Source organism: Eulemur rufifrons, chromosome 8 (assembly GCF_041146395.1).
Source record: "Eulemur rufifrons isolate Redbay chromosome 8, OSU_ERuf_1, whole genome shotgun sequence".
Classification (NCBI taxonomy): Eukaryota; Metazoa; Chordata; class Mammalia; order Primates; family Lemuridae; genus Eulemur; species Eulemur rufifrons.
This window is the reverse complement of record NC_090990.1, coordinates 37,856,155-37,868,479: the sequence shown is the minus strand read 5'-3', so window position 1 is coordinate 37,868,479 and position 12,325 is coordinate 37,856,155. Positions and strand designations below refer to the sequence as shown.

The 12,325-nt window shown below is 41.3% G+C and overlaps 1 protein-coding gene across 7 annotated transcripts in view; it reads right to left on the bottom strand.

Moving 5' to 3' along the window:
- Window positions 1–8,316, bottom strand: part of OSBPL9 (oxysterol binding protein like 9) — a 167,123-nt gene extending 158,807 nt beyond the window's left edge. For 5 of the 7 annotated variants that reach the window (XM_069479955.1, XM_069479962.1, XM_069479963.1 and 2 more), the window contains exon 1: window positions 8,170–8,299. In XM_069479955.1, coding sequence (XP_069336056.1) covers window positions 8,170–8,280 — 111 coding nt within the window. In that variant the 5' untranslated portion in view covers window positions 8,281–8,299. Of the gene's footprint in view, window positions 1–8,169 lie in introns of all 7 variants that reach the window. The other 2 variants (XM_069479964.1, XM_069479965.1) reach the window with 1 other exon arrangement.
- Window positions 8,317–12,325: the final 4,009 nt, after the last annotated feature.

Here is a 12,325-nt window from a genome sequence, read left to right as displayed (position 1 = left end):
AAAATTTACAAAGCTGTGTAAACAAGAATTCCAAATAGCCTTCTGCGTCTCACCTCTAAGCCTACTTTGAAGGACCTTGGACATTCCATTAACTGGGAGAATAATGTGCTACACTGTAGGGCATAAAGATATCATAATGTTCAGTACTGCCATCAAGGAGTTTACAAGCTTGCTGTACAGAAAACAATGTACTAGAGATATGGTTAATTATAACATGTAAAATGATTAAATACCCAAAAGAATTACATGAGTTTTAGGCTCAGGAGTTTGAGAAAAGGGAAAAATCAAGACTACTAAAGTATCCAAGGAAAGTGAAAGATAACATATCCACGTACTTCTTCCCACTGATACTACTTACCATCTTAGGGGTTTCTTTGTAGTCTTTTCAGGGCATTTAGATTAGATACAATTTTTCTTTTGTTCCTTTCACTATTCTAAAACTACTGTATTAGATGTGGATGATTAAAACGTACCATATAAACTTAATAAAAGTCACATATTAATCAAATATATTTAAGAAGTCTATTTAAAAAAGCATAATTCACTTTAAAATATTTGATGGGAGCGGTGCTGGTATCTTTCTAGGAGAATCTGAGACTACCTCTTTTACATATTTAAAAAAGAAATATATATAATTAAGCTCTTCAAAAACCTAAAATCCAAAAATTAGATGGTATTTTTTTTATCATCTTCTAGACATTGCTAAGGACTGCCAAATAACACTGAAATGTGTTTTGACTAGCAGTGGTTTTAAAATGCAAAGTCATTATGAGTCTCTTCCAGTCAGTGTGTAACAGCAAAGAACATACAATTTCTCTAATGACCCCTTTTACAAAGAATGCTTTGAGTGGCTCAGATAACTTACTAATTCACTGTTTCTAACCTTTTCTCCTAAATGTTACTCAAAAAAAAAAAAAAAATCAAGAAAGATAGTTAAACATTTATGTGTCATGACTAAACCATCTTTCGTAATTTCAACTAGTTCTTCACGTGATCAGATTAACCTTTAACTTGTCCTTTTTCCAGTTTCCCAGGCCATTGTTCTAAATGTTTAAGTCCTTAAGTCATGACTGTATCTCTTTCTTTCTTTTCTTTTTTTTTTTTTTTTTTTGAGACAGGGTCTCTCTATCTACCAGGCTACAGTGCAGTGGTGTCATCATAGCTCACTGTAACCTCAAACTCCTGGGCTCAAGTGATCCCTGTCCCTCCCCCTCCCAAGTAGCTGGGACTACAGGTGCACGCCACCACACCCAGCTAATTTTTCTATTTTTAGTAGAGATGGGGATCTTGCTCTTGCTCAGGCTGGTCTCAACTCCTGACCTCAAGTGATCCTCCTGCCTTGGCCTCCCAAAGTGCTAGGATTACAGGCGTGAGCCACTGCACCTGGCCTGTATCCCCATTTTTAACATGAACCTTGCTCCCAATCTCTACATTTAAGCATATTTCTATCTTAGAAGCCCTTCCCCTCAAATCCATATCCCTCTCTCTGCCCCTTCCACAATGAAACATCTTGAATAATCTACATTTACTTTGTCTACTTCTTACCTCCTAATTACAATTCAAGCCACTCCAATCTGTCATCTACATCCACCACTCCATAGAAACTGCTCTCACTAAGGACATTAATGATGCCTAAGCTGATCAATTCAATGGATATGTTTTACACCTTATCTATCCAATCCTCTTAGCAGTATTCAAGCCAATTTACTATTCCCACCTTGATATCCATGACCACCACATTCTTCTGTTTTTTCTCTTATATCTCTGGCATCTCTTTTCACTCTCCAGTGCTGGCTTTTTCCTCTGCCAATTCCTTAAATGTGATTGTGGTAGTGTAAAATCTGTCCGCAAATTCTCCTTTCAAAAGGTAGAGCCTAATCCCCCTCCTCATGCCTGAAATTCCCATCCCCAGGAGGATGAGTAGAATTTAATGACTCATTTCTAATGAACAAAATAAGGTAGAAGTGATGGTCTGAGAGTCAGTCATGAAAGGCATTGCCCCTTCCTGCTTGCTCTCACTTTGATCACCTCCCTCTGGGTAAATCCAGCTGTCCTATCATGATGACACTCAAGTAGCCCAATGGAGTACCTACCTGGTAAAGAACTGAAGCCACCTTCCAACAGCAGCAAGGAACTGAGGCTTTCTGCCAACAGCTGTGCCTATCATCCTGGAAGCTGAACCTCTAGCCCCAGTCAAGCCTTTCAGATGACTACAAACCTGGCTAATGTATTGACTATAATTTCATGAGACCCTAAGTCAGAACACACAAAGTTCTGACCCACAGAAATTATGATAACAAATGTTTGTTGTTTCACATTGTTAAATTTTGGAGTAATTTGTCACAAAGCAATAGATAATTAATCCAATGGTGTTTTTCAGCATCCTATCCAAAGATCTCTATTCTTCTCACACACTCTCCATACATGAAAAACTAAAAATCTGCAGCCCAGATTTTTGTCCTAAGCTCCAGACTACAACATATCTTTATGTCAATTTCAACATGCTCCACCTTTTTCTTCCAATCTGTTCTTCCTATCTTCCCTGTTATCATTCATCCAGCTCAAATGGAAAACCTAGATATCATCACTCTTCTTCCCCTTTTACTCACATCCAATCAATAAGTCTGTAAAAACTGACCTCTCAGTAATCATAATATTCTTTTAAAAAACTACACATTTCACCTGTACCTACTGATCAATTTTACCATCATAGAGACATCACATGCATCCTGATTTGATACGTTCCACCTATGAAGTATTCTTGCCCAAAAGAAGAAAACCTGAATTTTATTAAGCTTTAAACTCAAATTATCAGTTGACAGAAAATAGAGAGGACAGCTGGGCGTGGTGGCTCACACCTGTAATCCCAGTGACTCAGGAAGCTGAGGCAGGAGGATCACCTGAGCCCCGCAGTTTAAGGTTGCAGTGAGTTATGATGGCACCACTGCACGCCAGCCTGGACAACAGAGCAAGACCCTGTCTAGTAAGTGAGTCAATAAGTAAATAAATGAAAATACAGGACAGGGCACCATGGCATGTGCCTGTAATCACAGCTACTTGGGAAGCAAAGGTGGGAGGATCCCTTGAGCCCAAGAGTTTGAGATCAGCCTGGGCAACAGTGTGAGACCCTGTCTCTAAAAATGAAAAGAAATGAAAAACTTAGCCAGGCGTGGTGGCTCACACCTCTAATCCTAGCACTTTGGGAAGCCGAGGTAGGAGGACTGCGTGGGACAATCACTTGAGGCCAGGAGTTTGAGTGCGCAGTGAGCTATCATGATGCCACTGCACTCCAGCCCAGGCAACAGAGTTGAGACCCTGTCTCAAAAAAAGAAAGGAAAGAAATGAGGAAAGAAAAGAAAATACACAGGACAAGGGAACATGTTTAAACATATCAAAAAGATGTCTCCAACAAGATGGAGAATATGGAAAATTCTACAGAGTAAGTGACCTGGTTTCTTAAACAAATAAATGGCAAGAAAGAAAGAGGAATGGGAAACCTATATATTAAAAGGGACTCAAGACCCAGCACAGTGACTCACACCTATAATTCCAGCACTCTGGGAGGCCAAGGCGGGAGGACTGCTTGAGCTCAGGAGTTGGAGACCAGCCTGAGCAAGAGTGAGACCCTGTCTCTACTAAAAATAGAAAAATTTTTAGGCATTATGGTGCACACCTGTAGTCCCAGCTACTGGGGAGGCTGACATAGGAGGATCGCTTGACCCCAGGAGTTTGAAGTTGCAGTGAGCTATGATGACGCCACTGTACTCTAGCCCAGTTGACAGAGTGAGACCATGTCTCAATCAATCAACCAATCAATAGGACTCAAGAATTTTATGTGCAGATCGTGTGTGGAATCCTCACTCAAACCAACTGGTGAGGAAGAGATGTTTAAGGCAATCATGGAAATTAAACAGACTAGATATTTGGTATTAATAAATATTACCATTTAGCTGTAATAATAGTATTTTGATAACATTTTTAAAAAGAGACAGACTTTAACTTTTAGTGATACATACTGAAATACTCACAAGTGAAATAATATGGTGTCTGCGATCTGCTTTAAAATAATCCAATGGAAGAAGAAGGAGTTGATACGAGTATTATTAAAACAAGATTGGCCATATATTGAAATTTACACAAGCTAGATTATAGGAATTCATTTTACTATCTTCTTTACTTTTTATGTATGTTTAAAATTTTCTATAATAAAAGTTTTCTAAATAATAAAAATGTGCGTACAACACTGAAATTGCCCTGGAATAAAAGTTCAATTCTTTAACATGGCTTGCCAAGAAAGCCTTTCGGTATCTGTCCCCCTTGCTTAGTTCTCCAGGTCATCTCTCACTACTGCATACCTCACAGGCCAAGCTCCAGGACTGACAAGCTCCTTACTCTTATCGCCTCCAAAAACATTTATTCCCTTTGTCTCAAGCACTATTCCCTCTCTGCTCGTATGGCTAAGCTCTACTCATCACTCAGGTCACAGCAAACCCCTTCTAGGAAACCTTCCCTAACACTCCAAGACTTAGCGAAGTGGCCCACCTATGTACTCCCAAACACACTGTGCTTCCCCATCACAGGCCTTACTTGCTATGTCCTCCAGCAGGCTATCAATACAATGAGAGCATGAATGATTTCCATCTTACTTGCCATTTTAACCCTACTTCCTAGCAAAGTGCCTGGCATACAGTCAGTACGAACATTTGATAAATTAACAAAAGGTACAAATTCCACTAACTTTCTAACCTTTCAACTACTCACATATCTATACCTTCCCCCAATTTTTCCTCCTTGTCATCTCCCTTTGTGATCATTAATCATATAAATGGTTGGTTGCTCACACAGTGTTTCCAAATTTATATCCTTAGCCATCCCTGAGTATCTCATCTAATAATAAAAATTCAACTAACAAACTCTGTGCTATAATCCAACAGATATACATTTCCATGCCTGACCTATGGCTCCAAATGCCTTCTGGATGCAATCTCCTATTATCTCCCACACACATCTTTACACTAGAGCTACTCAGAAATTCCCAATATCCTCTTAATGTACCTTATGTTCTCAAGCTTCCCAATTTGAGTATATCCTTTCCCATTGCCTAAAATGTCTGTCTTCTCTTCTACCTTTATCCTTTAAGTCTCAGCCCAAATGTCTCTCTGGCCTTTTCCAGACAATGTTCCCACAGTAGCCTGTTCTTTTTTCTATTCCAGAATTTGTCATATTGTTTTGAAATGTTTAGGTATCTGTTCTGCTAAACTGTGAGTTCCTTCATGGAGGAAATTCTCTCTCCTCCATGCTCACACTCCCAGCATCTGCAGTACAATGGCTATCACAAAGTCAGTCCTAAATAAATGCTTGCTGAATGAACTACAGTATGTTAAGTTTCTAATAATTAAGAGACAGAGCTGGAGCTGAAAAAACTGCCTAAATCTACTTTCCTAAAGGAGGTAATCAGTTTCTCTGGTCCTGTACTGGGCAAAATAAAAATACAGCAAGCTCTTTTTCAAAAACTAAAGATTCACAGATAATAAAAACAAAAGAAACAAAAGAAAAGGATAAAGTAAAAAGACCACTTCATCATGAGAGACCAAGTTTGGTGAAGATGCAGGCTGACGTAAAGCTTGAGTATATCCATTCAGTTCATAGAAATTCCAAAGATTCTAGCCCAATCTCCAATTATCTCAGTATCAATTCTCAGTACAGGCCATTATAAAGCAAGGCTAATTTAGTTTAGTTCAGGGTTTTCAGCGCCATCCTACAATAGACCTACAACCACACAGCAAGACTAGAGGCCAAGTGATTTTGGAAACAGGTAATAAAGTGACTTGCTATTTACCGCTGTACAACTAATTCAGATATTCTTCCTGGAAGAAATTGCTTCATGTATTCAGACATATGCAAATCATTAACATGTACCCTCAAATATGTACCTTCAGAATCCTCATGTACTGAAACAATGTCCAGGTACCGAATTCATTGCCAATACTCAATGTATCTCTTACTTTCACTTTAAGTGAATATGTATCCTTTTCCCACTTTACTAGACCTCCTCTAAGATTGGGTATCATTTTATTTTCACAAGATGGTACAACATTTCTCTGTTGTTTCTCTGCAAGCAAATACTTCAACATCAAACTACTAGAAAAGAAAAAAACCTTCTAAACAGCCATTAGTGAGAAATACGATACCTCCTTCCTCTTGCAAGGATAATGTTTTACATAATCTAATCTCAGAAAGAAGAAGTATTAAGGGGGGAAAAAAAGAAGTACCTGAAAAACCTGTATTTAGCCAGTAAGACAAGGAGAAATTTGTCTAAGTATTCAAAAACTAAAAGGGCAATGAGGAAGAAAAAGAATACTCTAAAGTAAGGAAAACAGGAAAAAGGAAGATTCTGTGTCTAGGGCAGGAGTTCCCAAGAATCCCAGCCTGGGGCCTCTCCAGGATGGCCCTAGATTCAGGCCTACACAAATTTGGGATTTGTAGAGTAACTTAATTACACAGTGCCAGCCATTGCAATTACTCCATTTTGAACAGGTTGGAAAGGTTCCATGGTATTTTCTGATTATCTCATCTACTGAAACCCAGTATTATTCTTTGCTTATCTGAGCCATGGATTTCATAATTCCAGAGTTTTCAGGATATAATATTCAGTTGGCCGTCTTTGGTGTCCACCTAAACATAATCTTGAACAATGTGTTTAATGACTCATTAAAGTTTGGTCTTTTACTCTTTAAAACTTATGTCGAGAAAGGAAGTTAATAGTTAAAGGATGGAAAAAGTAACACTTCTACTTTGGCAGGCTTGCCTTTACTAACTCACAGCTTGCACTTTTCTCCCTGTAATGAAAGTGAAGTTTAGTGGACAAAGTCAGAAAGCCAAGAATTTGCCATCTTGATTCCACCACTTACTATTAGCTATGCAATCAAGCAAATTACTTAACAGCCTGGAGCCTCAGATTCCAAAACTGTAAATGGGGATATTAAGTGGGAATAATGAATACCTACCTTGCAGAGTTATTGAGAGTAAAATAAATCAAGGGACGAGCTAGACTAGAATATAAGTTCCAGAGAAGAGGAACAGTGAATGACTTTATCACCGTTGATTCTTGCTGGCATGAAAATGCACATAGCAGGGGTCAATAATATTTTTTATGTGAACGAATAAATATTTGTGTCCCCATTCCTCTCAGCAACATTAACCTTTCTTCCATAATTTTATTTTTTCTATCTTCTATTATTTTCTAAAGCCTTCAGTACATTCTATTTTGTCCTTTTAAGTAGGTTCCTCCCTCTCATTGGCTATTATTAACTATATACCATTCAGAAAAAGTACTTTTGGAAGTAATTTCTCTAATACCACCCACCTTCCGTATCTAACGCGATGGGGGTGGAAGGAATAATCAGAACGTAAGATTCATAGCAATTCATGTACTTGCCCACGGCCGCTGATTCGTGTTAACAACAGTGAAAACCTGAACTCAGCCCTCCCCCAAATATAACTTTCAGGGGACACTGCACTGTCCCTTATCTCTTCGCTAACAAAAGACTCGTGTACGGGAAAGTTAAGGCGTCGGTTACGCTCATCTCCCGCTGAATAGAGGAGTGCCTCGCTTAAATGAGACACTCAACCTGGACGGACAGAAGGAATTTCACACCCGCTAGTGTTGCCCGAGGGCCGGTCACCTTTGGATCTACCCAGGCTCGTCAGGGCACTGCTCGGAGGAAGCAGAGCTCTTTGGTCCTTGAAGGGAACCTAGGGGTGCGGCCGTTTACAGCATGTGAGGGGACAGTGTAAAGTCCATGACAACGTGGGGACAGGGCATGAACCGCACTACCAGACCCTTTAAAACATAACAACGACCACCCTTGCTCACTCACAACTGCGCCAGACCCCACCACTGCTTAACGCCGGACCCTAAAAAAGAAACGTGGCTCGCCCCAGCCCATAAATCAGACAGCCAGTGCCTGCTCATTGGCGGCCCCCACATCTCCTTCACCCTCATTGGCTATCCGGGACGCAAAGCCCTCCCCAACAAGGGAACCCTCTCGTACGGCGGCGCCCCCAGCCTAGCAACCTCAACTCGGCTCCCCGAAACCCCGGCCCCCCACCTCCACCCAGGGAGCGCGGCCCCCGAAGCGCTCGGAGCGTTGCCCTCCGAGGACTCACCGTGTAGTAGGAGAGCAGTCCTGCATTGTAGTCCAGCACGAACCAACGATACTGCCAGCCCTTCATCACGTTAGTCCATTTGCTCAGCGGCCCTTCCATGATGGACGCCATCTTGGGAGCCGCCAATGACAACAAACGGCCTGACGTCACTCGCTATATGGCATTCAGCTTGCGGGGGCGGGGCCTCCGCGGGCCGGGGCGGGGCAGGGGCGGGGCAGAGGCGGGGCCACCGCCCGCTCCGGGATGAACTCGCCGACACACGACCCCAGCGACCACAGTCAAACACACTTGCTTTGGGCGCCTTTGCTGTATATATAGGACTCCGTGCCAGGGATGCGAGAATGCTGCTATTAAGGTTATTTATTAACCTAAATAATTTTACTGGCCACGATGATACCCTACACTTCCAAAAGATTTCACATCTGATAGTCACTTATGCATTCATTTCACAAATCCATTTATTTAGTAAGTATTTGCTGGTTTGTGCTAGGCACTCCAGGCTTTGGGGATTCCGCAGAGCCTTCACGGGAGGAGGGGAACAGGCAATAAAATAAATGGTGAATAATATGGTATCTTAAAAATTGGTAATAACTATGGAGAAAAAATAAACAAGGAAAGAGGTAGAGCGTTGGGGCTACTGTTTTAAATTCCCAAACACGGAAGGCCTGAATGAGAAAGTAACTTATAGGCAAAGACCTGAAGAAAATGGAGAGAACCTTGGGGAAGAGGTGGATTCTTTAAATTGGATAGCCAAGGTGGGCCTCTCAGGTGGTGGTATTTAAATTGAGATGTGGGCCAGGTGCAGTGACTCAAGCCTGTAATCTTAGCACTCTGGGAGGCCAAGGCAGGAGGATCGCTTGAGGTCAGGAGTTCAAGACCAGCCTGAGCAAGAGCGAGACACCTATCTCTACTAAAAGTAGAAAGAAATTAGCTGTACTAAAAATATATAGAAAATATTAGCCAGGCATGGTGGCACATGCCTGTAGTCCCAGCCACTCGGGAGACTGAGGCAGGAGGATCACTTGAGCCCAGGAGTTTGAGGTTGCTGTGAGCTAGGCTGACGCCACGGCACTCACTCTAGCCTGGGCAACAAAGCGAGACTCTGTCTCAAAAAAAAAAAAAGAATGTGGACTCTGGTGCCTAGTTTTAATCTCTGGAGATCCATCACTTAGTAGCTATATGACCTTAGGTGAGTTTTCTAATGTCTCTGTGCCCCAGTTGCCCCATCCTTAAAATGTGAATAAAAATAGTAGCTGCCTCCAAAGGTTGTTTTTAGGATTAAATAAGCTCATACAGGTAAAAAGTTTAGAATAATGCCTGGTAGATAGTAAGCATTCAATAAATATTAGTTCTTAGAATTTTCCCAAGGAAATGTGGTATGAAGAAAGAGGAGAAGGTTTGAAAGAATCATTTCAAAGAGTGAGAAAGCAACAGAAGTGCTGGGCAGTGTTGCATGCCCATTTAAGATTTATGGGCTAGGGCCAGGAGCGGTGGCTCACACCTGTAATCCTAGCACTCTGGGCCGCTGAGGTGGAAGAATTTCTTAGGGTCAGGAGTTTGAGACCAGCCCGAGACCCCATCTCTACTAAAAATAGAAAAAAATAGCTAAGCATGGTGGCACGAGACTGTAGTCCCAGCTACTTGGGAGGCTGAGGCAGGAGGATCGCTTGAGCCCAGGAGTTTGAAGTTGCAGTGAGCTTGTTGATGCCACTACACTCTAGCCTGAGAGACACAGCAAGACCCTGTCTCAAAAAAAAAAAAAAAAAAAAGATTTGCCCTGGCATTAGCTTAGCTCACAGGTAGATGACAGCAACAAAGCAGAAGAGCAGGTGGTAAAGCAGAATAGCAGGTGGTAAAGCAGAATGACGAGAACTTAAAGGGGCTAAAATTTTTTAAAGGAGGAGGGAGGAAAAATGGGTTGAAAGCAAAACAGGGATGCATTTAGTCCTTACCACATCCTGTGGAATAGGTAACGCCTCATTTAACTAATGAAACAACTTAAACCAAGAGACTTTCTCAAGTTCACAGTCACTAAATAACAATTCTATCATTCAGCACAGAATGTCTAGCCCAGTGTCTGCCCCTCCTGTGTGCCAGGCACTTGGCTAGACACTGGTATTATGTGGGAGAGTGAGATCCCGCTCCTAAACAGGAGGAGTTCCACTACAGAAGAGCAACATATAAACAATTACAAGACAGTGTGATAAGTGCTTTACATTTCTGCCTCTAATCCAGTGCTCTTTCCACTGATAAATAAACATTTAGTTAGTACTCCCTCCCAATACAAGATATGTTGGGAGATGCTAGGAGGGATACATGTTTATTGTTTTCTCTCTTACTTCAAATGTAATCTCCATTAGAATAGAGATTTTGCATGTCTTATTTACAGCTGTATGTACAGCAACCAAAGTACCTGAAATCCTCCTGCCTCAGCCTCCCAAGTAGCTGGGACTAAAGGCGCATGCCACCATGCCCAGCTAATTTTCTCTATTTTCAGTAGAGATGGGGTCTTCACTCTTGCTCAGGCTGGTCTTGAGCTGAATGGATCCTCCCGCCTCGGCCTCCCAGAGTGCTAGGATTACAGGCATGAGCCACCGCCCCTGGCCATGTAGATTACAATTTAACAGAGTTTGCTGAGAATAAGGCAGATATTCAGCATCTTCAAGAAAGCCAAAGATTAGGAGACACAGTTCCTATCCGGGAGCTAACCAGGGAACGAAATATGAATGCAACTGAGTGTAAGACAAAGCCATTCTCTTTCCTTTTGGATTTTTTTTCCTCATTGATTCCACCATTTTTTGTGTATCTACCCTGTGCCAGGAACTGTGCCAAGAGTATTATATACCTCATCACATTTAATCATCACAATAACCCTATGAGTGTATTAGTCTCCACGTTTTACATATGGAAACTGAGGTTTAGAGAAATTAACCAACTCGCTTAGATAGTATTTATTGGCAAGTATCTGAGTCTATATAAACACATTTGTGCCTTTTCATTATGCTACATGGCCTCCTAAAAGATACTACACACTTCTCACAGAAACTTAATGTTCCACACACATTAATTAACAGAAAGCCTCATGTTGCTGCTCTCTTTTGGGATCAACAAAATGTGGGGATCTTGAAACATCATGATTCAGACTAAAAGGTTTACATAGTATTAATTGCTACTCCTCCATTAGCTTCTTAAGAGGAGGAACCAGGCCTTATTCAACTTTGTAGCCTTACAAACTAGCTCAGTGGCTGGCACACAGAAGGTAATAATAATTATTGTTTGACCTTAATTAAGTGTTCCATTGAAACTGACCTAAAAATTTCAAGGACTGTGCTAAGCACCATCATCGACATTTTCTCCTATATTTCCCATAATAATCCTTTAAGATTTGTATTATTACACCCATTCTACAGATGAGCACACTGGGACACAATTATTCAGTGGCTTGCCCAAGGTCACACAACTGGTAAACAGCAGAACCTAAATTAGAATCTAGGTCTTTTCAACCCCAGATCCATTTCACCCAGCTGCAAGCTATATTTGCAGTATCTATGTGTAAATAAAAGTCTTGGACATGACAAAGGCAGTATCATCAACTTCTAAATCAGTTTTAACTTTCATCAGGGTCACCAGGCATCAGCATGCTCTACTTTGCTTCAAATGTCAAAACCCAGGTCATCAGAGAGAGCCGGGAGCAAGTGCAGTTCCCCACACCTAAGACCATGTCCAATGCCACAGCACTTTGCTTTCTACACAAAGTGTCAAACTACATGCTTTAGATCATGAGCTAAAATTAAACGTGATGGAGACAAATCGGCTCTCGTTCCTACATTCTTCAGTGAGTGGCATCGCATGGAATGAGGTGGCAGCTGAAGCATAGCAGAAAAAGAGGATTAGACTCAGTGCCAAAAGGTAGACACAATGTTAACCATTAAACATCACAAACTCATCAAGGACAGGAATTGGGACTACTTCATCCTGCCATTTAGAGTATCAATAAATGTTAAAGACATGATTTTAAAATCTGGCAGCAAAATGGAGGAGGGACAAGACAAGACAAGAAGACAGAGAGACTTTTACAAAGCAAGCAAGTAATAGAGACTCTAAGCTTGGACAGTGACAGCAGGGAGGGAGAAGGGGAAAGATATTGCACTGTATA